Source organism: Scatophagus argus, chromosome 14 (assembly GCF_020382885.2).
Source record: "Scatophagus argus isolate fScaArg1 chromosome 14, fScaArg1.pri, whole genome shotgun sequence".
NCBI classification, from domain to species: Eukaryota; Metazoa; Chordata; class Actinopteri; family Scatophagidae; genus Scatophagus; species Scatophagus argus.
In genome coordinates, this window is record NC_058506.1 from 21,648,954 (window position 1) to 21,675,439 (window position 26,486).

The window sequence follows — 26,486 nt, forward strand, 5'->3', positions numbered from 1 at the left end:
CCTGTCAAGAGGCCGTGCTGCCGCGGCACAGATCTTCCTTTCTTTTCACACACGTTCTGTATGGTTTGCTGAAAAGAATTACTGTGCGGTGTTGGTGTACTTTCACGGGCGTTGCTCCGTTACGCCGTCTCTCGACACACTCGCCTTCACTATTTGAGGCTCTCAGCCCAAAGTCTATTTGTTCCCACTGAAGATGTATTTTTGTTATAGAAATTGGTCACAAAATGTATCGTTTAATTGCTGAAAAAGCCCCAGTAATTTCCCGAAACAGATGGGCACTGTAGTTTTTAGCAAACATTACTCCAACAGGACTCAATAGTGCATTTGCCAGAGACTATTTCCATCTGCAGATTAATACATATTTAGTGCCCTGGTGAGTATTTATGGCAGCAGGACGGTGTGTGTGGGATTGACTCCAGAGAACTCCAGTGTGTGTGTGTGTGTGTGTGTGTGTGTGCGTGTGTGTGTTCACAGTAAGGGAGGAACATGTCACCCAGTGCAACACTGTGGCTTATTGGTGTGTTTTTAATGTGTTTCTTTGGACAACAATGAAGCTCTCTGGCGCTGAGAAATGAGCTGCTGTATAGTCAGGCAGACAGGACTTGTTTGTTTGTTTCTCTCATTGGATCACTTCATTTACACTTCATTTTTCATGAATACTGTAAAACACTCAACTATGAAGTCTTCCTAATAATGTCTGACTGTTTGTCATAACGGCCTACAGATCCTGAGTTAACGCTACAATAACGGGCCAATAGCAGCGGAGGGCTCCGGTGGCTACAGTCGAGGCTGTGATGCGGTGCAGATGAGGAAATTTGCACTGCTATAAAGACCTCTCCCTGTCAACTAAATGGCCAGTTGAGCTGCCATATGGTTGTGCTGACATTATCTCTGGGTAATTAATATGGCATCTCGCCTGGCATCTGGTGGCATTAATCTAGCTGGGAGCAGTTCATCTTACAATGTCAGCGCTGCTGCGGGCCCGACGTGAATTATCACTGCCCGATGGAAGAGGGAGGCAGGGACGAAGCAAACAAAACACAGCAGGGCAGGGTGTGTTGACTGTGTGCTCGTGGATTTTCTTATAGTAGACGTTGCCTTTTCTTTCAGTTCTTGTGTTTTTTTTCCCCTGCGTGAATAATGTGAGGAGTTATTAGTTCTTTGAGCTGATCCTCATTCAGCAAAGCTCAGAAATCGTACTGGACTGATCGTAATCAGTGCACACATGTAGTTTTATTTCTTCTCGAACATTCAATGACCCATCATGTTGGGTTTAATTGCACTTACACACAAATCATCGTCTGTTTTCTGTCATAAATGGGTAACAGTGGGATGAAATGTAAAAGCAGGATGTCTTAAATTCAGCCAAAGGTCAGCAGTGTTGGTATCCCGAAACTAAAAGAGAGACTAAATAAAGAAAAACCTTCAGTAGCAACACTGAGATCCTCAAGTTTACGTGTCAAATTGTCAGCTCTTGGCGTAGAAATAAGTGGAATTTTCGGGACATAGAACTGACTTAAGGCCTTAAAATAGCCATAAAAGTAATCCTGACTTGATCCCTAATTTCAACCAAGCTTGTTTACTTGCCTAAATTCCACCATTGGCCACAGTTTGAATGGGACACACACAAGAGCTGATTTTCCCAGGTTGTGTGGAGTGATGTAATTTGGATGCAATGCATGTTATGTAAACTACTTTAACAGCATGCTTATTTCCTCATTTCTGTATCTCTGTTGGCAGTCCTCATGCTTCTGTTAGCACCATGTGGTAGCTTTTCTGCACAGCCAATCCATACAACTTGTGCAGAATTAAATGAAAGCTCTAAAACTGTACTGAAAATAGTTAAAAAGCTGCCCATTTGTCTCTCCACTGTTAAAAACAAATTGGTTTTCTGGACCATTTGCTGAAGCGTCCATTGGAACATATGCCTCACATTTTGTTTCGACAGCTCAGAGTTGGGAAATCTTGAACTGTTTTGATCATAACATAATGAGGCAATCACCGATGCTGTGGAAAGCAAGAAAGCAGCAGAAATTAGTCTCAAAACAAGTAGAACTTTGTCCGTTCACTATGTGGCAGAGAAATTCGTCAGATCCTGAAAAGACATCTTCCAAAACAAACTGCCTGTCTGAAATTTTGTTCTGCATGAATCTTTTCATTAAACCTTCTTAATGCCAGAATCTCACTCCACAATGGGAAATCAACAGCCTAACTGTCCACATGTGGCGCCACAACAGTTTGTTGCTTTATCTTATCTGGTGTTTTCATAGTGGAAGACGACTGTGAATCTTCAACACTTCACAAGGCACGAGGCAGTTCAGTTCAGGATCCTTTTCCCTAGTTTGCTGTCTGTGTTGTCCTCCAGCGTGCTGTAGTGCTTGGCTTGTCCTGTCTGTTATACTTTACATGTCATTTGCATGGTGGTCCATGGTGGTCTTTTCATAGATTCTGCCATGTCTGGAAAGCCTGCATGTTTTCCAATCCTGACCTTTTTGTTGGAATCCTTTTCAATTTGCCCTTAGCTTCCGTTAAGGTTGAGAAAGCAATGTTTTGCACGCTGTGACTGTATTCAGTGAGAGCAGTTTTGATTGGTCACAATCAGAGGGCATAAGGTGGTGGCTGCAGGATTTGAGGGGTATCTTTAGGTAAGACTTTATAGACGTTGCACTGTAAGCTTCCCCAGACAGACAGTAACAGTTGCTCAGTGGGGGTCCTGCTAGCCAGCAACATGCCAGAAATGATGACTACAGTGTGAAGTCCTGGGTATTAGCGCCATACTGTAACACTTCATGAAGGACCTTTTCCAGCCCATACAGGAGCAAATTGCAGAAGGCATTTATTTGTTTGTTCAGAACGGGATGCATCTCTCCGGTGACGCCCCACGGAGGCGGAGGTTAAAAAAAAAAGGTGCTTGGTGACCTTTTCAGAACTGCCGAGACCTGATGTGAGATGAAGCCTGATTGCAGATGAGCGTAACAACAAACACTTGTAGTCTAGACGAAGCTAAAGAGCAGCATGAGCGTCACCTCTTCTTTTCCTCTCTCGCGCCTTCCTCCTCCGACACCAGCAGGACCGTTGTGACTGGCGTTTGTGCTGACTGGCAGTCAGACGGTGGCAGCTAGCAGAGCTGAGTATTCAACAGAGCACCTGTCTGGAAGGGTGTTGTTGTGACTGACTGCCGAGGCTGGTGTTCGCTGCTGGAAAGCAAGAAGAGTGCAAGGCAAGAAGGGGACAAACTGATCCGACGGTTTTAAAAGGCCACACCAACATTTGTGCATGTGTACAGGTGATGAGCTGCAGAGTGGCCATTCCTCCTCGCATCTTCGTCTTTCTCCTTTCCCTTAAACTGACCTCATTAGGGGTTTTCTCCGGCATCCTCATCAAGGAAGAGCGGAGTTTCCTAACAGCACAGCAAATTCAGCTGAGGATACTGGGATTCTCCCTTTGAGCAGTGAGGTTTCACATTCCACTCTGTGCTGCCTTTGATGCAGCTTCTCTCAACAAAAAGTGAAATTGCTACATGTCTGATATAGATTTGGTCTTTAACTTTTTACAGTGTTTTACAGCAAAGCACAGTTTCTAAAATTAAATGAAAGCCCTCAGACTAGAGGACGATTAATGTAGTTGTTGTGGGAAACTGGAGCCTACATTTGTTCACTAATCTCCCCACTCTGTAGATAAACTATAGTTTATTATAGATTGCTATTGACAAGAGCAAGCAGTAACAGAGGTTGAGGACTGAGGTAATAGCCTGTGATTGAACACCTTGTGCTGAGGTCCCGCTGCTCTCTGCCTCATTAACTCTGGCAGGTCCTCTGTTCAGCACGCTGCATTGCAGGCCACAGTCAGGACACATTTAACTGTCTCGACTACAGTCCAAGAAACACCAGCGTTCACGACTGCATTTGGAGCGGAGATTTCCAAGGACTGTGATCCTGAAACATGTCTTTGACTTGTTAAAAGTCAAGCTTCCTGTTAGGTTTCAAAGTTAGTCCTGCATGCACATAACATTAAGTGAGGAGCTTGTACAAGGTCCAGAATGTATGATTGGCATCACCTTTGTGGCCTTTGTGGGATGTTTTGAAGCCTGCAGTTACTGCTCAATACTCCTTGTGAGTTAGTTGATTCCAATCACTAAATCCAAATGAAGTTAACTATGGCAACTTGTCTTTAAGCTTAGCATCTTCTTAATGGAGCAACTTTTACAGTAAAGCTGTAAAATTGCCTAGTGAGAAGTACTTGAAAAAAAGGTTGACAGAATTAATTGAGATATTTCTCTACTTTTCTGAGGGCTGGTGGGCGGGTGGGCACGTGGTCACCCTGCTCCACGTCACACTCAGTAAAAGTGTCTACCAGCCTCTACCCTTAGGCCATTTCTCTCCGTGCCCATCCGGCCACTGTCACCTCCCATCGGGGAGTATTCCTCTCCATTACCAGCCTCTGTCCGTCCCCCACTTAAATAACAGCAGCCCTGCCACTCCAGGCCCATTAAGACACTGCCGGCACTGCCGCCGCCACACACAAACAGCAACAAACTGCCCGAGCCTTTATAAATAGATGGCAGGAGAAGGAGAGAGAGGCTGGTTAGAGGTGGTAAATTATTCCAAAACAGCCAAACAGGACTGAGACTAAGAACCCCCCACCACTCTGGCTCCTCCAGCTCCTCCGTTCAGGTGTCACTTTGGGCTGACTCAATTTTACACTGTAATGGACCTCCTGGGTCAACTACTTTTCTCCCACCTTTCCTTCCTTTTTTATCTCGCCGCTACTCTCTTCATCTATCAGCGGCCGACAACACCTTTACTCCCTGCAGCACGCACACATTATTCCCTGTACTGACTGTATAGTTTGTACCACTTAATTTCGTCTAACACTAATCAGGCTTCACACTACACTTTACCACAGGCTGTGGTTTGCAGACAGAAAGGGGACATGATAGCAAGGAGCACACAGACTGTTGAAAAGCACAAATGCACCATCTGGCACGTCACCTGTAGTTTTGTGAATGCATTTGCATTTGTTACCTACCACCATCTTTGGCAGTTGCTGGTACTGGAAAATATCTAAATCTAAAGTTCTTGTGTTCGAGAGTGTTTCCATGCATCTTTTTTCTTACTGAAGCCCTTGTAGTGGTCCTCGTTTGGCCTTAAGAACAGCCCACATCAAACCCTTCTTGAAAGCGAAAAGAATCCAGTTCTTTGAGAGATGAACGAGGTAGAAAACTACGTACATTTCAAAGATATTTTTTAACCAATGGTTCTGCTGTGGATGTGGTGATCTTTGCATTTTTTAGCATGCAGTTGTGCATTATTTAGAAGGTATTAAGTATCTTAAGGTTCCTACTGGTTGGTTTATGTTATCACCCTGGGTCTTTGCCCTTACAGTTTTGTCTCTGATTGTCTGCTCTTGTTGTTCGTGCCCGCATGTTGTCTTCTGTTGCTTTGAAAAAGCACCTACGAAATGAGTGACTGTCAGACGTCTTGGAAAGTTTGACACATCGTCACTAACGCGTATCAGGCGGCGTTCAGCTCAATGTGACCCATCACTGTAACTACCCTGACTTCAAAGTAAAAGTCTTTTTCATGTGGTCCTTCTGCTTTTTGTGTTAACCAGCTCTTTTTCCATTCGTGTGTGTGTGTGTGTGTGTGTGCGTGTGTCGGTACCTGGTTTCATATTTCCACCATGTCCACGCCTTAGCTGAGACCTTAGCTCAGAGGTCTGATAACCTTTTACATTCCATAACCTTCTTCCTCCAGTTCTCCGCCAAACTCTCGCTTGGCCCCCTGTGAATCCCCTCCTCTCTCGGGGTCTTGTTCACTTGTTCTGCCTCGTCTCATTTTCGTTTTCTACCTCTCCAAACATCAACAACAATAATGTTGTGTTAGTTTACGTCTTTAATGTGAACAAGAAGCGGCCTGGAGAAATAAGTGCTCATGCTAGCACGCTGACAGAGCCAGTCCGAAGACGCACAGGAAACTGAGGAACAGGGAGAGAGAAGAGGAGCGAATAGCAGCCATGTCTGTCAATCAGAGCCACTTAAGTATGTGGACTCCGAGAGGGATTCCAGAAGCAATCGACCCAGTCAATAGCCTCTTCATTGATAAAAGCAGAGAAGGAGAGAAGAGCAAGGGATGCACAACACAAGAGAAAACTCGCTTAGCACGATTTACGTGTGTGTGCTAGTTAGCATTTATGCTAACATTTTGAACTGTGACGTTGACGGAGGCATTAAAATCAGGGTTTGTCATCAAGGTGTATGTTCTCAACAACCTGTATGACAATCTGTCCGATATATTTTGTGTAAAAGTGGCAAATCTGTCCTGATGGTCAGCCTAGAGAAAAGGCTGATTGGCTCTCCAACGTATTAGGACTCATGCTCACCTGTGGGGCTGACAGATTAGCACCTCAGACTTTGAGGAGTCAAACAAGGATCTAATGAAAAGTCTACACTCCTGCAGACACGCTTCTCTCCTGCACAAGAGAAAATGAAACATCGAGGCAGAGCTTTAGTCAGAAAGGGATGCTTTTGTCAATATTTATTTCTCTCCCCTACACGCACCAGAGTTAGACCATTTTTCCCCCTTGGTTTGTACATCAGCTTCTTCAACTACAAACTGAATCTCCTATGTTTACCTGCTATCCAGCTACTCTTTTCTGTCCTTCTTCCTATCATCATCCTCCAGCAGCGCATCCTCCCTCCATCCCCCTTCTTCAGCTTGCGGAGCAGCCGAGACAGTGATTGATCTGGCATGGAGGCTGTCGTGGGCCCTCCTCCTCCTTCAGTGGTTATGAACATGAGGCGGGCTGCTCTTCATAGATTTTTAAATTAGTGTCAGCTTTGCCCCAAAGATGTGTTATTGACTGATGAAATAGAAACTGAGCTCCAAACACTCAGTCCTTCCCCAGAGTTTTCCCCAGCCTGGTAATTGAAAAAGTGTGAAGGGAGTGTGTTCAAGGGAGCGTGCAACTGTGTGTGTCTGTTCCTGTGTTTGTGATTTTATGTGTTTGTGCGCTTGCAACTGTGCGCTCTTTATCTCTGCTTGAGAAAAATGCACAGTGCACGCTGGAGTCAAGATTCGATTGAAGTATTGCATAGGAGATCTTTATCTTTCTACTCACCCACCCTGAAACATGAGTATTGTGAGCACCTTTAATCCCATAAATACAGTCTGCTTCATGTAAGCATGTGATGACACAGTTAGTAAGCTGTAATATGTCTGGCTCCACAACATAACACATACTCTTGCATATTCTGTGTCTCAGTCATTGTGCATGTGCAACCTTAAGTGTGACTTTGTTTGAGTAAAGCAGCCACTGGTTGTCTACCATGAGGTGTGGTGTGGAGAGGCGTCACAGTGGCACTACGTTGTTCCTCAAATGTAAAGCCAAAGTTTTATATCACAACTTTTGTAAGTCACAAATGTCATCAGTACCAGTAGACAGGACAGAACACGTCAACTGCTTGGGTCTTGAAACGTGGCGACGTGATCGAAAAGACGTGCGACAGCTCAAGAAACACGGGACTACGAAATTAAGACCCAAGCTGCGGTGAATAAATGGCCGTTGGTAAGTGAAATGCTTCACAGCTCTCAGCACTGACGCCTCTTGTTGTGTCTTTTCCCCCGCAGGTTCGGACATGGCCATCTTCTGCCTGCTTTGCGGGAAGCGTTTCCAGACCCAGACAGCATTGCAGCAGCACATGGAGGTCCACGCCGGCGTTCGCAGCTACATTTGCAGCGAATGCAACCGGACTTTCCCCAGCCATACTGCACTCAAACGTCACCTACGCTCACACACGGGTCAGTGGAAGCGCTCACTAATCATCTGCTCATTTTCAGCCTCCTCTCCTGGTCTGGGTTAAGGTTGCAGACTAAGCAGCTAAGCCCTGGTCTTCCCCTCCACAGCCATATTCTCCGGCTCATTCTGGGGAATCACTTGACCTTCCCAGACCAGATGGGATTTGTAAATCCTCTGGTGTGTTGTGGGTCTGTCCTAAAGTCTGCTCCCAATTAGCCCAAAATATCATCTGGACGTGTAAGCCTCTGGGAAACATCATAATCAGATCAGTCCAAACCACCACGCTTAGCTTCTGTTGACATGAGGGTGCAGTAGTTTTCATTTTGCACTTCTAGTGAAGTTCTGTCAGTCACTTATGCCCACAATTCAGCACATTTTGCAGAACTGAGCAGAATAACTAGTGGGACTGATTGCCAGTCCAAAAAATCAGACCCGGTTCATAAAAACACCAAATATCCTTTATTTGATTCTTACTATCTCCTGCCACTCCTAGTAATAATTCATTCCTCCTGGACCGACCGATTTTACATCAGCAAGCGTGTCTGGTCAGAGATTCCTCGACGCTCGCATAAGAATTTGCAGTGGACTTGCATCATCATTTGTGCCTTTTATTCTCAACAAAGCACACTTCAATTCATTCTGTTTCTGCCAAAATGCTAATGGAGTAGAGCAGTGGAGAAAGGATTCTCATCAGTGTGACATCATGGACTTGTTATAAGAAAAGTGATGGGCGCCACGTCAAATATTTTATTTATTTGTTTGCTTTTGAGGCAATTTTAATCATTTAAACAATGTGAAAAGAATCCACGTGTGAGCAGAGGGTTAATTCCTGGAGAAAATCAGCACTAAAACGTGGTGTCTGAGCAGTAAACATTTTCATTTGAAATCCGCATGATGAATGTCAACCTCAGGTTAAAGGCAGCTCCAGTATATCCAGTATATGCTCCCTGTGTGGCTGTCGAGTCCTGGTGATGCGATCACTTCCTGCTTTGTTTGGGCACATTCCCATATACAGAATGCACTAAAACACAATATCAGCTGACAGGGTGAAGGTCTTAAGGGGTGATCTGCTTTATTCTATACCTGACTTCTCGGGGGCCACTGCTGGGAGGACCAGGGCAACACAAATGTGATTTATGTGGGCAGAATAAATGTGCTGACCTTTATTTAACTAAAATTCAACTTGGATCCTTCCTTATTTGGTGCTTCTCCTGTGGCTGCGACGGCACGAACTTTCTTTGGCCTCTTAAGGACGTGACAGAAAAACAATCACTGCACTCGTGTCATGTAGCAGCTTGAAAGCACATCCATTTGTTACCTGTCAAATGTGACACACCAGTTCACGTGAGTCACAGACAGACCAGTTTATTTGTCATGTCACATGAGATAAATTCACATGATCTGAGCACGTGTGATGTGCACGCATTTTAGGTTTTTCCTGTTTATCTGAACACCCCCAAATGTTTTTTGCCTTTTTTCTACATCCTAAGCGTAAGTTTTTGGGTGTCCACTTTTGCATACAAATGTTAAGCTTAAATTTTTGCGTTTTCTTCTCATAAGTATGTATGCATCCTGAATCCAAGAGCAACTGATTTTTTTCTTTGTGTTTTTCTCAAATTGCCCAACACCTCCCATCTTATCAGGGTAACAGAATACCTGCCCATGACAAAAACTCAGTTGTGTACAGCCGTGGTAGAAAAATACCTGCCAAGCCTTACGCTGTGGCCCACGACAAGGATTGTCATGAGTAATTATAGCTCTCAGTGTAATATGAAGTAACAAGCCGTGTTTTATTTTAGGAAATGTGAGTGAATTATGTTATCCCTGCGTTGTTACATTGCAACTTTAGCTCAGCTGAATAAACAGCATTAATTCAGGTCAATGCAAAATGAATTCTGCAGCAGTCGGACACTTATTTACAGTGACTGTGTTTTTGTTGTTCTTTTCCTTTCAGTCCACTAGTAATTCTCCCAGTGTTGGCTCTCTGCTGAGGCGAGGCCAGGATACTAATACACTGTTGCGAGGGAGCAGAGGTAGCCTGACGGATGCGGCTATTCGGAGTGGAGGGTGGGGGGAAGCCGTAACCATGACAGAATATGAACACATGGAAATGAATCCCATTTCACCGGCGAGGGGTGGATGCTTCTTCTCCCCCACTCACCCCCCCCTCCATCTCTCTCTTTCGCTCTCTCATCCAGCCGCCTGTCTGCGACCTTAAATAACAGTCTCACTGTCAGAGCCGATTTAGCTCACCAGCTCACGGATAAATATTTGAAACGAAAGGCAGTGAGATGAGAGCAGTCGGCCCTATTTACAAGTCAGGCGCATACACCATTAGTGTGTGATGGTGGTAGGGCCTGCGGGGGGGTGGGTGGGGAGGGCGGAGGTGTAGGGGGTGGACAGAGCTGCTCGAGCCGCCTGTACAGTAGCGATGCACACATCTGCTCCGTCTACCAGACATTGGAGAGGACACAAGCATCATCTCTGATCCACCTGCCCACCCAGGCGACGCAAATGTCACCTCGGCTCGTCTCTGTAGCTGCAGATGAGACTTTGCAGCCTCGTGCCACTTTGAACCTCATCCCGCTGTGGGCGTGTGTTAAATCACAATGAGCCAGCCGTGAAAGCAGTCGTTTAAATATGATGCAGAGCCTTTTGTCGGGGGATTATAAAGTCAGCAACTCGCACAGCCATCAAGGGTGCCAGAAATAGGTCCAAATTTACCCTCCAAAAAAAAAAAAAAAAAGGTGGAGGCATGGTGTTCCTCTGCAGTTACACTTTGATGTTAATAATCTCATTCACACTTTGCGGGGTAACAAGGCAAAAATAGTGTTTAAATAAAAAGCAGACGGAGCTAAACAGCATATCCACCCTTATAAGTTTAGCTGGGTGCTGTTTGTTTAAAGAGAGACGCGTCCGTCCGGCGTGAGCGTCTCCACGCCCGTCTGAAGGGTTTTTCTGATTGTCCTACGTGCTCCTTAACTCGTCAGTTTGCCCCTCAGACCTAAACCCACGCAATCCTGTGCTTCGTCTAATAAAACGAAGGAATTTGGTATAAATTGCTGAATTAAAAAGACTGGTATATATTTTTAATGAATTTTATTACATTTAATAGTAGCATGTTTTTTAAAGTGCACAGTTCTTTATCGTCCCGTCTTTGATTGATTCATTACTTTTTGTATTTCACTGTGGTTTTTTTAGGAGAAAATTGAATCTAAAACAAATGATAGATTTAATAAGCTTTGGAGAGATTTTTTTTTTTTCCCAAAACCATACAAAGTAGTTGACAATAGAATTTTTTTTGCAGTCTTGAAAGCGTTTGCTGATCTTCTATTCAAACATCTCAAACAGTCTGCTGCAAGCAAACAGTTGTAGTTGGAGGCCACTCACATGAGCCTGTCAACTGAAATGAACTCTAAAGTGGTATCCATGTTATTGAGTGTCAGTAAGTTTGTGGAATACAAAAGCAAAGATAAAGATTTAAAAGGAAATCAACATTAAATCATGATATGCTGTAAACTGCCACACACTCTCCTCAGACACTTTTCACCCATCGCATCCAAGTGGATATTCTCCTTTTATTTCTCAGCCAATCTTTTGATACAAGCGTTGACTCAAACGTGTTTTCATCTCGTGTTCTACATTCGTTCAACATTCAGAATAAGACATCACAGACATCCAACCAGATTTTTATTGAATTCATCTTGGTTTGCGTCCACCTCAGAATGTTTTCTTTGATTTTTAAAATGATTACTTCCCACAAATGTATCACTCATTTCCAGATGCAAGAACTGGACTTTATTTTTATTTATTTTTTATTCTTATTAAGACAACAATTTCTCTTCGCGTTCCTTAGAAAACACAGCAGAATATCCTCTCAGCTCTTTCCGTTTGTAATGCATTACGTGTGAGGGGTTTTGAAAGCGTTTTGCGGCACAGAGGTGGTCCGTCATGCAGCCGTTTTTGTGGTTTGGCCCATAGTTGGATTATTCTCGGATATTTAGCAGGAACATTAATGTAATCTTACGCACCAAGTGCTCCTCCTGACTGACGTTCTGCATTTCGATTTTGCTATTTGTTCTCTGCTTCAGCCACTTGTTGAAACATCTGCAAAGTTATCGCTGGGAGATTTTCATTCGTCGTGACCGTAAAGAAACATTTTGCCACTCAGCTGGACTTTTGGCAGGCAATGCCATTAAAAAGTAAATGGAAAAAAATCCAGTGGAGCTGAAATGTTGATCCAGTTACGACATACCGGTGATAATGGCCACTTCAAGGTCAGAATATTTTGGTGCAGCAGTTTTTTATGGTGTCATTAGTGCGTAATGAGGCATCTCTTTTATACAGAAATCTGTAGCACACAAATGTATAGACACACACACACACACACATGGTCACAGGTTCCTGCAGGTATTTTTGGGCAAGGATTCCCCGTAAATGTCAGGTTCTCAATTCCCAGTTTTCAGCCCCAATTTTAATGGACCGACTGTGGCAGCTCATCTACCACAGAAGGTTTTCCAGGCTTTTGAGCTTTGTTTTTTATTGGTTGAGTCACCATTCTGTTGCATCAACTGACAACAGAAAGCTGCAAAAAGCGCTTTTAAGGACATTCATTATGTGCGCTTCATTTTACCTGCCTGCCGGCTTATCTGTTGAATGCAGCCTCGCCGGTGCGGCCTCTGACACTGGCTCACCATTTAGGACGAGGGAGAGAAATCTGACTTAATGGCGTTTATTTCAGCATCTTAATCATGTCATCTCTCCTCTCCCTCACGCCGTCCTTCTTCTCGTTTTCATCCGTCTACCTGCAGTTTCATCGCCGCCTTTAAACGCACCACACTCTCAGCTCCATGTTGCCTCCTTATTATGTTTATATATCTTTACAGCATGTATGCACTCCGCAGCGCAGGTTCAAGCACTCATTCTAGCGCAAATACACAATGTGGGCTTATTACAGTGGCACTCGTGGCAGCTGTGCTATTCCCCTTCCCTAACAGCACACAGACACGTACACTCTCTCTTTACAGACCAGGCCTTCATTAATATTCCGTTGTTGTGCACTGTCTGTGTGTAAGTGTGTGTGTGTGTGTGTGTGTGTGTGTTTTTAAACCCAGAGCCAATTTGCTGTCTGCTGTGGCGGGGTGTTTTGTGTTCGCAGCTGTATTTGATAGTGCTACAGCCAGAGAGGGAGAGAGAATGAGCCAGTTCTGGTCCTGGCAGTGATGGAGCCTGATTTACAGCCTCTTACCGTATATAATGAACACGCCCGGGTGCCCCCCATGGGCACAGGCACCCCCAGCAGGCCTTTGGGGTGTCAAAGGAGGTTAGAGAGATGGAGGGAGGGGGTGGTGTAAATGTAGAGGTGGTGGTAGTTGTCTTGGGTGGGTGGGGGGGCGTTCATGAGACGCAGGTGGTGATGCTCGGGGGCACCCAAGGGTCCACTCACCATGCTGTGGTTCCACCTCACTGTGTTGGGTCCTCATCTGTGGCCTCCCCTGCCATGTGCTCACACCAGAGAGAAAGAAAAGAGACAGGCGGAAAGGAAAGCAGGGGAGGAAGAACAGAAGGAAGGAAGAAAGAGATGAAAAAGAGGATGGACACAGGGAGAGGGGATGTAACAGTGGCAGATTTGGGATGGACAGAGGACATGTCCCCATTATTCGCCAGCCCCCCGTGAGAATATCCCAGCAAGATGAAGTCCTGTCTGGCCCTTTACGTCCTCACAATGTGATTATAGAATTCTGTCTGATTTGTTTCGAGCGCCGCGGTGCAACTTTGCACTTTGGCGTCCCCGAGTGGCTACAGCAGTTAGCATGCATGAGGCGCATCCCAGGCACAAACAGGATGCAGGAGCTGGACAGCAGTCGCTTTGAAATTTTATACCACGCTGTTGTTTTTAGGCTTCCGCTGAGAGCAGACATGTCTGCTTCTGCGCTCAGTTTTACTGTCAGGATGATAGTACAATATGAGAATCAGGAGAAAATTGGCACATTATGTGTTGTTTATTGAATGTATTGAGCCTAATGAGAGGTGCTGTTGCTCTAAGCCAGCAACAGCAGGTTCTGTTTGTCTGTTTAAAGTCTGTGCAGGTTGATTTTAGTTACAGTCACTGATGCAAAGTGTACATATTTTGAGTAGACGTTGGCATGGATAAACAGTGCAACATCCTTTTAAGTAAAAAGACAGATTTGTATAGAAACAAGAAATACAGCAACCTCTTCCCTACTAATGCAAGATGTATTTTTGATGCTTTTCGCTCACGTTAGCGGAGCAACAGGACATTAAGCGTAAATAACCCTCCACAGGCCTCCTCTGAGTATTAGCATCCCACTCGCTGCTCTGATCGGAGGCCCTAATTAAAGGCAGGTGAATCTGAGCTCAATTATTATTCTTGTGGCGTCGTGCGAGCCCACCGAGCTCCGTGATGGATTGTGATCTCTGCTGTGGTTGAGACGCTAGAAAGAGCACAATGTCTTACAGCGGGAGCCACTGATAACTTCACGCAGACAAATAAAGACTGTCACTTTTATTGATTTTTACCCAGCCCCCACCGCCGCCGCCATATACACCCACATCCCCTGCTCCATCCCTGTCTCAGTTTTATCCCTCCTCCCACACCCCTCCATCCCCATCAAAGCTTCCCTTTAATGGGAAGGCGTCCAACATCACAAGGCGTTGAAAACATTTCTTTTTTTTCCCCATGGAAGTGTTGCACACCCAAAAATGTGATCAGCATTTGAAGGGTATCCACCTCTCATTCCTCTATCATCCCTCCTTCTGTCTCTGCTCCCCAAATAAAGCAAATCAACACACACACACACACACGCACACACACACATACTGTATGTTCGGAGGTAAGATCTCAAAGCATGCAGGATGGAAGTGAAATTGTCTGTTAACAGCAGGGTGGCGGCAGCAGCACATAACGAGAAATGCAATTTATTCCCTGGCACGTTGCTGCTCGGACAGGCAGATAATGAAAGGCATAGGTCACTGATGGTGACTTAAACCTGCAGTGGTGGAGTGAAATACATTAATAAATATCCACAACATTACTTGGCTGGAGAGTGTAACCGGAGGGAGGACTGGGAGGGGGCGCAAGGAGCAGCTCCTCATCAAACACCAGAATACAATTAGTCTTTGGACTGCTGGTGAGAGCCTCCTGCAAATCATAATATCCCTGATCATTGACATCTGAATATCCATTACAGCTGCACTGCGGGGACCTGTGCTCTTGCAGCCCGAGGAGCAGAACGCGATGCCTGTTGTCATTTTCATTTGCGAAGGCACACATACTGTACATCCACTGCCAGCCCCGAGTCTGAAATGAGCCTAATGTCTCAGAAAGGAAATATGTTGTTCTGTAAGTGAGAATACGTTCATCCAGCGTGGGGGATTTAGACCACAGTGACAGGCAGGCAGATAGAGATGTACATTCACCCTGTCCTGCTTTCTGTTCTTCCCTCAGTGTTTTAAATCCAGAAATACTGACGATTACAGCGAAGTTCATCATGTCGTTCTCTCCAAAATAGAATAAGACAAATTAGACAAGTTAATAATCTGTACACCCATTTATGCATCAGTCAGGTTATCTAGGTTATCCAAGCACTGCGAGAATGGGACTGCATGGTCAATAATACATCTCGCAGCAGCCAGGGAGCAGCCATGACAGGCTGCAATTTTATTTAAGGCTTTCCATGAAGCAAAACAGCAGTGCAGGTGATTTGTGGAGAAGCCAAAAGACGGGTTACATTTATCTGCCTGAATTAAAGCTTCATGGCGTGGGTATCCATTAGAACGCCTGTTGTTCTGGTGCATAAGCCCACCAAATGATCAGACGAAACATTCAGTAGCGTGGTTACCTTTAGGTAGAAAAGCCGCTTGTTTACATCTTCCCATAATCAGGCTGCTGGTGAGAGCCAATCAGCCATAAACATTAAAGACTCTTGTTTGTCATGACTTGCGCTTAGTTAAAGTTTCAGCCACGTTTATAATGAATTTGTGCATGTAAACGAAAGCTTCATATCTCTGCCCGTCAAGAAGTGCTGTGCTGCTTTGCTGCTTCACGCCAACATCTTAGTAAGCTTTGCTTCTTTGTCTCCACCTTTCAGCAGGGGACCACCCATACGAGTGCGAGTTCTGCGGGAGCTGCTTTCGAGACGAGAGCACACTTAAGGGCCACAAACGCATCCACACCGGGGAGAAGCCCTATGAATGTAACGGCTGTGGGAAGAAGTTCAGCCTCAAGCACCAGCTGGAAACCCACTACCGCGTGCACACAGGTACCGCCATCGACACCGGAGCCGACGTTCGACGAGCAACACGCTGCGCTTATTGAAGTTTGATAATCAAAGGGTTGGGAACTGTTTTGTGCTGGATCTATTTCTTGATTTTTACAACAGTTTATCCTCCTGCCCAGAACTTCCTGTGCAGCTTCACGGGTTGTCAGACAAGGGTGTGATGGTGCCAAACCTGGCTGCAACAAAAATAGTTCCTTCATGTAACTCCTCTAGAACAACAACATGTTAATTAATTAGTGAGCTTTAGAGCGGCTGGGAATTGTATTTCTGAGCAGCGCCAAGCTAGCTGTCTCCCCCTGCGTCCAGTATTTATGCTAAGCTATAGACGTCCTCCTGAAGCTACTTTGTCCTTTGGACGCAGACATGAGACAAATTCATTTCATCTCATCATCAGGAAGGAAGTCAGTGAGTATATTTTCCAAATTGTTGAGCTGTTCCCAAGATCTCTTTACTTTCGTGTTGCCCCTTACACACAGTGCTGTCATGTTAATATATTTTTTTACACTCGCTGATATTCCTAAATTGTAGTAATGACACGTCATCCTGTTCTACCACTTCTCAACATTAGACCTCACTGCCCCTTACAATAATCAAACAGTGTTGAAACACGGTGCAGCTTTTGGTGCCTGTTAAAGGACTCCGCTGTAGGAAATCCAAGTTGCGAGGCTCAGACCAGCCCAGATGAATATCTCTGTTGCTGTGATACAGTAGATGGATGTCTCCGAAGACTTTGTATTGATCCCAGTATATTTAGAGCCCCATAAAGATGTTGACACAGTGATAAGCCGGGTGCCCTGGAGAATGAGTGCACGCTACGTACCAGACTGAGCGAGGATACCACGAGTGCTCACCAGGATGGCACGCAGCCAAGGCTTAATGCTTCCTCACCCTCTCTTTTTCTCTAACGCACACACGGCAGCGCCCTCCCATCTCCCATTCAATAAGCCAGCTGTTAAGCCACACTATCAAGGCAGCCTGTCCAATAATTGGCTCCCCTCCGTCCACCCTTTCCCCTTTTGTGTGGGGGAGGGGGCTTTGCGTTAAGCCGTAGAGCAACAGCAGATAACAAGAGCAAGTGACAAGCTCACAGTCAAAGGCCACCTTGCACAAAAGGGAGCTGCTTGATGAATCATCGACATTGGCAACCTAACCCCCCTCCCCCTTCACCACCCCCTCCTCTCCACACATCCCAAATGCCAATGGCGGATCAATACCTGGGTCGCATTTGCAATTCATTATTAGCTGGTTATTTGAGGCGACCCTGTTTACAGTCTGGTTATCAATATCAACAGAACGCAGGTGTCCACACTGCTGCAGAGTAGCACATGACGACCTGCCGCACCACATTTATGCGTATTGGCTAAATGGCAACGTAACCAAACCCGGACGGAGGTCAAGGTTAACCAGGGCGCCGAAAGAGCAGGGCGGCCGAGCAGCGGAGGCATGAGGGCCATTTTGCCAGCACACACGTGCGAGGCTGCAGCTGAAAGGTGACAGCAAGCGCTGGGCCAGATCACTTCCGACAGCTCATTTCAAATGCCATTGGTAAAGGTCAGCATTTACATGTCTAATTTGCGTCTGCCGGCTCCAGCGCCGGTGGATTATTCCCTGCCATCACTCAAATCATTAGCACATTTAGGATGGCTGCTGTTGCTGAATTGAAATGTGCCTCTTGAATATAGCAGCCCCCACAGTAAGAAAGCAGAGCTGCACTTTGATTTATGACACCTTCAGGAGTTCTCCATGACAGGAGCTCTATTTATGTAATGGGCCTGAGATTAGATGTGGATTACAGAAGAAAAAAGCGGATGTTTAGACATCACATATTCATGGAATTTGAGCCCATTTAGATCTTAATTTAATTGGACTTTTCTTATTGTTCATTCGCTGCCCTTTGTGATGACAGATCTGGGAACATCCTGGCATTGTTGCAGCAAAGTCAGAAAGAAACAAGAAACACAAGCACAAGCCAGCTTTAGAAACTTTTCAGTTTTCTCTGAAGCTTTCAGCTGCATCTCAAAGTCAGCATCAGCATTCAGATGTCACAACTCCTGAGTGGTTTTCAGGAGGAGATCTGAAACGAATCATTCTCTGCATGGTCTTAGAAACCTTTGCTGCCACATTCGATAGCTGCGCCTTCCATTAAGTAGCAGGACATCTCTTTCATTTTCTTTTTGTTGCTCAGCGTGATGTGGAGACGAAAATCCCAATACAATGGGGGTCTGTTTTAATAAAGGCAGTAATGAGAATTGATAATGACTGAACACAAAGGGTTTATATCCCCTCAAATATTGCTGTACACTTATGCTTTCATTCGTGTGTCTCTTTTGAGCTCCACCTGTTCTTCAGGGCAGTTGGAATGACTTTAAAGTGTTCGTGTGGTCTCTCACAGCTGCACACAGCTGTTCAGAAAACAGTATCGTAACAGCATCCCAAAACAGTGGCTGACTTTAGTTCAGTGAGCTGAACTAAAACTGTTATTGATGGAGATAAGTGAACTTTCATATTCCATTAAAGCAATGCGACAGTCTTCTGGTGTGAATGACAAAAGCTGCTGTGTTTACCACAACACCTCACGGACTAATACAGCTTTTCCTTCTGTTTCCAATGATTGCTGTATCTTATGCAATTATTTGCTGATTAACGGGGACATCGTGCTTCACCGAGGACATAATACCTTCAGTGAATGGCACTATGACTAACACAATTGCTGTCTTCAACCCCACCCTATCATCCTTAGGTGAGAAGCCATTCGAGTGCAAGCTGTGCCACCAGCGATCCAGGGACTACTCGGCCATGATCAAGCACCTGCGCACCCACAACGGCGCCTCGCCCTATCAATGTACCATCTGCCTGGAGTACTGCCCCAGCCTGTCAGCCATGCAGAAGCACATGAAAGGCCACAAGCCCGAAGACATCCCCCCAGACTGGCGCATAGAGAAGACCTACCTGTACCTCTGCTACGTCTGAGGCCGGGAGAGTGAGCGCAGAGAGAGGGTTCGTGTGAGGGTGGGGGGACTGGGGTTGAGAGGAAAGGCGAATGTAATTGAGCTGATAGGAGGCATGAGGCTGTGGCGGAGGGTTGACGATTGAGGAATGTCAACGGCGAGAGACTCGAAAGCAAGAGGGTTAGTTTTCTCTGTTTTTCTTTTCATGCAAAGGCGGCGACGGGGTAAAAAGGTGGTGATGATGGGACGAAAGTGCTAAGAGGAGGAAGACTTGGACACGGAGAGAGATTCTCCACCATTGTTCGGACTCACCGGGTCATTCACTACATCTGCAACTGTGTTATCGTTTCAGGCCATTTCACGCAGCAGCATAACGAGAGCGAGCTGCACGGAAGTGGCTTTTCGGATGCTGCTGCCGCCTGAGTGCTGCGAACGCAGATTCTCAAGGGCTATCTGAGCTTATGCATTCTGAATCCTTCACTCCATTCTGAATTATTTGTCTTCTACTTCAGTATCGGTTTGTTTACACTCGCTCTCTTTGGTCAAACTAGTTTGGAGCACTAGTTTATGAACTTGAGGATCAGTTTAGACCTCCAGGTCCTTATGTCACAGTTTGCTTCTCAAGTATTGACGAACTGCTGGCTTTCAGAAGCCACAGTCCCTCTCCTCATGGCCACACACCTTTGTGTTATGGTAGACACGAACCATAACAATACTGGAGCAGGACCTGGACATGTTCTCTGACAAACCAACCGAATTAAAGAAACGTCAGCTTAGGATGATTTAGATGAATATGCCTCTGATTCAAAGCGAGTCTGTCGTTCGGCCTTCCATTATTTCTGCCCCATGTTGCCAGTTTTCACAGAAATCTGCCACTAAACCAGTCCGTTGATGAGACGGCGGCCGTGGCAGTGAGATAGCCCCTGAGAATCAGCAGCGGAGTCGGCAGGCGTATCGCAGCAGAACAAGCAGTTGAACTGGATGAATTGGAGCACTAAAATAAAAACTGCAAACCGAGCACGTTGTTTGGTTGTGAGGGAGGAAGATGTTAGTGCTGCTTTTTGTTGTTGTTGTTGTTGTTGTTGTTGGAAGTCTCCCCACTTTTCTCAGTAGTCTTCCTGGTTCTGCATCTCTGTCAGATGAGGGCTGGAGAAAGTCGAGTCACCACTGGCCACCCACGGTTCTCTCCAGAGAGCCAAAGGCTAACTCGTGTCACTTTTTCATCTTATATATTTTTTTGATTTTATTTTCAGCTCTGCATCGTAGTTTATCATGGCTTGATTGCACAGGTAAAACAAATTACGACAACAGTCTCTGTTTGACGTCTGCAAGTTATATCTTCATTCATTAAATCATAAGTCTCTGTTACAGTACGCCACAGTAATCAACCTATCCACCTACTCAGCAATAGACAACTGGACTGCTTTTATCCATGTATATTAACCAGATGACTCAGTATCTCACACTAACGATGAACTACACAAACTGACACAAACAGTAACACTTTGACCACAGCAGACCTGTCCATTCACCGCAGTGATGGAAAACAAAATGGGACAATGGTTAACCGCTGCTTTCCGTGGGAGTCCTGTGGCTTCGACTGCTCGTAGTGAATGTTGAAGAAGAAGTGCTGGGAATGCCTTAGCTGCACACCTTTAGCCAAGGTGGCGCGGCAGGTAGAAGACTGTTAATACTGCATCAAAACATGAATGTGAAAGAATGTGAGCCAGGTTCGCCCTGGGCTGCGTCACAGTACACTGCGGGTTAATGCTGCCTTTCACTGGACGTCAGAGATCTACAGTTCCCGCCCTGCAGGTGGTCACGGCTCCTCCCGCCTTCCACAGGTTCAGATCAGAGCCGACGCTGAATTGCTGTTCCCCTTGCAACAGCTCATACTTCAGCTAGCTGGTAATTGGAACTGATCGCTCGCTATCACACGTTTTGATAGACGGTTTGGAATATTCTGACGAAAGGGCCGAAGCAGATCACGTTTTGGTGCCGTGTGATCCACAGATTCAAACTCAAGTGTCCACTGAGGCGAGGCTGGATCGTCAGAAGGTCGCACCAGCAGTGATAAAGACCTCAAAGTGGCTCCTGTGTTGGTTTTAAGTGATGCATACTCCCAAATATATATGCATTGATTTGAATTGCCAGTCGGGGGGGCTTATGGGCTTCATGTGTTGCTGCAAAGCTGACAGAACTGCATCTTGGAAGAAATGCAACTCTGAATGCTGTTGAAAGGCTTGTTTTGGTGAGGAGGAGGAGGTGGGAATTCGGGTCTTTGTGACGTCTCTTGAATGCAGCGTTAGCCTGCGTGACCTGAGCAGCCACAGGTGTTCGTTTGAACCTTGAAGGCTTTAGCGAGCATCACTGCGTGTCACGTTGTAACCGGAGTGATCGCATATCCAAACGGCCGGTGGGAAAGGGGGAAATCACTGATGGGACAAGACACGGCCCAGCAGCTTGAGGGGGCGACCAGTAAGACGACAGAATAAATCAACTCTTTCTCTGTGGTTTTGTCCCTGTGCTTCGTCTCGCTCGTCTCCTGTCGTTGTTGTTGTTGTTGTTGTTGTTGTTGTTGTTGGTTGTTGTAATTTACCTTGAGTTTGATCTCAACACATCGTACTTGAATTACCTCGTTTTGTGACCTCATCTTGCTTGTGTATTTCAGTTTTCCCTTTTGTTTTATTTGTACACTTTTATGTTTGTTTTCCTTTTGTTGATGAGTGCATGTGGAGAAGATGCATTGCACAACACGATGAAGCAATGTGTACGCCGAGAAATTAAGTGCCACGGTGAAGAATTTTCTTGTTTGTTTTCTAATGTTTTTGTATTTCTTTGTGCATTACTTGTTACCAAACTTGGTATTATTAACCCCGCATGTTAATGAGCCAGAAGGTTTGGTCATTTGTTATAAAAGCTACCTCTAAGTTGTTTTTGTTTTTTTCTTTTGTTTTTGTTTTGTTTTGTTTTTTGCAAAAGCACATTTTGTATGTGTGAGCGCGTGTGTTTGTGTTTTGCATTATTTCATCATTGCTACTTCATCTCATGCTTTTTTTTTTCAAAAGTTGATTTATGATTGTTTTTAAGCAAAATGTATATAAAAAGGATAAGAGATAACAAAAGTAGAGGCCGATAGGATTTGAAAAGTCATTCAGACGGATGTTTATTCTTCTCTTATAGTCTCCCCCTGCACCTCCAACCACAGACGAGCAGAGGAAAAGAAAGAAAAGCAATTTTGAAGCCTTAAGTGACGAGTAGGAGGGATGTGGCAGATAAGAGGGAGTACTATTGCTTTTTAAGAGGGTTTAAAAACAAGAATTTAAACTTGAAAATATGTGAATAGAAGTGTAGTTTTGTAATGTGAAATAAAAAAGAGAAGGCGGTCCATGAAAAGGGCCGAACCAGCCGGGACAGGTCATGTTTGCAGCGATGCAGAGTGCGTTGGACAATTGGAACTGCAAGTGGTAATCAACAACAAAAAAAAGAAAAACCAGAAGGTTAAAAATAGAGATTCTCTCGGCTGACAAGCTCTCTGGAGAAATGAGCGTATTCCTGAACAAGAGCCAACAGAGGCAATTTGATATATAAAAATTGTGATATTTTTGTATTCAGTGTCAGTCCTTTTTCCATTTGTGGAGGGTTACAGCAGGGCACAAATATTTGTATTTCCTTTTTTGTTTTTTGTTTTTGTTTTTTTACCTTTTTTTTCTCTCTCTGGGTGTGAATCATTTTTGCCTTGCTCCTCTTTGATATTGTTGGACAAAAAAAAAAAAAAAAAAAAAAGAAAGAAAAAACGTGCGTGAACATATTGTAATAATAAGTGTCGCTTTCTGGATGTCAGTTGCATTGTAGGTGAAGGACTAAATCTATCCGCCACAAACTTTACGAGTGTGTGTATGTGACAAAGTAAAGAAAACAAAAAACAAAACACAATAAAAAAACAAAAAAGATGATAAAACATGGGACGGCAGGGGCTCGCTGCCAAACCGACCAATTAGTACTTGTCATTCACAATTTTTCAATCAAACTTGACTGTCGGCGTATTTTTTGTTTGTTTTTGTTTTTGTATTTGAAAAAAAAAAAAAGAAGAAGAAGAAGAAGGGATGGCATGTCCCGTGGTGTCTTGCCATTTTCTTCTCAAACACTGTGAGCTGAGGGGCTTTTCCCCCCTCGTGTAACATCCACCCACTATAATAAACCCGGTCGTCACGGCTCAGTCTGAACCGCCACAATGCAAGACCCGATCAGTCACATTGTTCCTATCATCGTCCTCTGAATGTTTTCTACTCTTTTGTGCGGGTGAAAGAGTGTGTAACTGTGTGTGTGTGTGTGTGTGTGTATTAGTGGAAAAATGCACTAATCAGATCAGATACAAAATAAAATGATATTCTATGCCACTTTTTTTTCTCTATGTTGGAAAAAAAAATCTATATATACATCGGCATCGTTCTAGTTCTTCCCTCAGTGTTCCTCCAATGTTTCTGTACTCTATCTTTGTGCCTAAAAATGGAATTTGTTCAACAAAAATATCCATCTATATCTGCTTAGTTTCTGTATTTTCAGAAGAAAATAAAAATGGTGTCTCCAGCACCCTAGGGATGTCATGACGCTCGAAAATGACCTGATTTCTTTTTTTTTCTTTCTTTTTTTATGAATCCTGAATAGAGCAGGGCTTCATTTTCAAGGACTGCAATAAACCCTTCATGCTATTGAAATAGCAACTGGGATTCTGCATTATTTTTTTGTTTTTTAAGGCTGTGCTGATTGGCACCCAAAAGCGTTTATTTAGCGACACAAAACAAAGCGTGAGGGAAATTCAGCAGAACCCAGACAGGCTGCAGTGGCGAAACAACCTGCTTCAGGATGAAAATCTGCTCCACTGAATCGTGTTTCTGTAAGCAAATTAAGCACCACAGTGTGGTTCTCCTCTCAGATTGTCCGCTCGGTTCTTTCCCCGCCGCCTCTCTTTTCGTCAGCAACAGGTTTGCTGGTGGGAACTTTTTATTGCTCTTGAAAAAGGAAAATGAGTAAAACCTGCGTTTGGGTGGGTTGGCACTAGGGGAGAAGGGGGGCGCCCCTTCTGCTTTGCTTCAGTTTTTTGTTTAGTTTTTTTAAAGTACTTTTTGAGTTTGTTCTTTTCTACAAAAGGCATTTAGACGGGGATGTTGAATTCGTCAGAGAGGAATCATGGCATCCCTGGAGCTGGCACTCTGTGTTTTGGTGTGGTGTCTCTAGAACAAAGTAGCCATTTCATGCAGTGTTGCAATGCATGTGCCATCGAGGTCTAGACTAAAAACTGTTTGAGTAACAAAGCACCAAGACATTGTATTTTTTTATATTAGCACTGAGGACCAATTGCCCTGTCGGACCAAGCATAACAAAGCTTTTTATGTAACAAAGCTTTTCTCTCTCTCTCTTGTCTTTCCCTGGCTTGTCTGTGCTACTTCTCCATTGTTGTGACAGCACAAGTGCCAGTCAAGTTGCTCTGTATTAAGAAAATAGTGTTTTTATTATGATTTGAATTGTTATAGTTTTTGTCTACCTCAGCACCTAATCTTAGCCTAATCTTAGAAGGTGCCCAATTATTATTTTTTATTTTCTTTATTTTGTTCTCTTATTGTTGTCAGTTGTATGATTTTTTTTTTTTTTTTTTTTGAAATTTGCATTAGAGCTTTGCAAAGGTCCTTTGTCTTTTCCAGCGACAACGTGCTATTTTTTTTCCTGTGGCAGTACGTTTCCTGTTGAGCTGTGCCACCAATCTATAGCCACCGTCTGTTGATATAGAGGTTGTTCTTTTTTGTTTCTTTCCATGTAGAATCAGACACCTCTCTTTGTAACATTTCAGTGTTCTCTGATGGAGTGTGAAAAAAATAAAAATGAGAAATAAAAGATTTAATGCTGCAGGTTCTCTTCTCCATGTTGTCACTAAAGTCAATGTTGTGCCTTTGATAGTGAAAATATAAATAATATTTCTTTTTTTTTTTACATCCTACTAACAGTAGATTGTTTTTTTGTAGTGGAATTTTTTTGTATTTTTATTTATGAGTCTCAATAAAAATCAAATCATGATGTTCAGTTGTATACTTTCGATCTGCGGTTAGAAAAAATAAAAAATGGACTTCATGTTGTCTGTCTTAGCACTCTTTCTGGCTCGCTATGTGCTTCCTGAATGTTCTGCCGAACAGAAAGTGGGATCTCATGCAAAATAATCATTTGGTAAGTGTGTGTGTGTGTGTGTGTGTTTCATCTGCTTTTTCATATTAGACACAACTTTGGCTCCTGCTTCAAAAATACACTTGATGGCGTGATATGCTGCGAAGCTAAAATACTAACAGCTTCGGTGTCTGCACACGGTGGATTTTGTTTAAAAGATGCAAAGCAAATCACTTTTTCTGTTTCAGTTTGTTTTCAAAAAACCAAACATGTACTTCCCAGTACTCCCTGTGGTACTCAGGTACTCGCTTACATGCAGCTTCTGTATTAATTTGAAACTCCTCAGTGCTGACTCTCTTCAGTTGAAATTCACTGAAAACATTCATGCTCCCCAGAGGATGAATCTTTTAGATTGTAATGGCCCTTTAACCTGTCCTCTCGCACCACTCAGGACAAACTGTGCAACATTACTGGAGCTCAGAGGTCTTTAATAGGTTTTATGACTTTGGCGACACCACTTGTGAGGTTTGTGTTTAACAGTTGCGGTTTGCACAGCAACTAAATATAGCAGGCAAATGACTTTAGCATGTGGGCTAACAAGCATGTGGAGCAGCAACAACAGAAGCTGGTCTCGACTCATGAATTGTCCAGCAGCTTCTGGCCTCCTCACAGGAGTTCAACACGATACCTGCAGGCAGTTTACTGTACCTCCACAGCTCCTGCTGCTATACAACATGAGCTACAGAGCAGCCAAGTGGAGCTCGCTCGCTGCTTTAGTGACGGGCGAGGTGCCATGCAAAAAAATGCCTCAGCAGTTTATTACAAAGGCTGAGACAACACGAACAGCCGATCCCAGATTTTAGCTGGTTTCACTTTAAACGGTTGATTCTGTCACCTCAGCAGAAACACGTTTTGTAGAAAGAAGCTCCAGCGAAAACGACGCACAGTGAGGTCTGTTTGTTATCCACTGAAACCAAACGCTGCTTATGGAGACAAACATCAGAGTCAAGGTTTTATAATGTCATTTCTCAGTGCTGTGAGTCCAACAAAATTACCTTCACGTCCACTGTACTGGGGACGGACTGACAGCAAAACCTGGACCAATTAAATCTGCATAAACACCTCGAGAGGGAAGTAGGATTTTGATGAACTTAGTCACCCGTGACTGATGGCTGCTTTGAATGAAGTGTATCAGCGTTCACAATCCGTGTCAACTCTTTTACTTTTCATAATCAGCAGAGGTGCACCAGGTGATTGTGCACATCTGGGGCGGTTTGGATGCTCA

General features: G+C 44.4%; 1 protein-coding gene across 4 annotated transcripts in view; it reads left to right on the forward strand.

Moving 5' to 3' along the window:
• Positions 1-25,171, forward strand: part of zbtb16a (zinc finger and BTB domain containing 16a) — a 132,621-nt gene extending 107,450 nt beyond the window's left edge. For 3 of the 4 annotated variants that reach the window (XM_046410040.1, XM_046410042.1, XM_046410041.1), the window contains exons 5-7: positions 7,629-7,799; positions 15,909-16,079; positions 18,838-25,171. In XM_046410040.1, the coding sequence (XP_046265996.1) occupies positions 7,629-7,799; positions 15,909-16,079; positions 18,838-19,067 (572 nt within the window). In that variant the 3' untranslated portion in view covers positions 19,068-25,171. The remainder of the gene's footprint in view (positions 1-7,628; positions 7,800-15,908; positions 16,080-18,837) is intronic. The other variant, XM_046410043.1, reaches the window with a different exon arrangement.
• Positions 25,172-26,486: the final 1,315 nt, after the last annotated feature.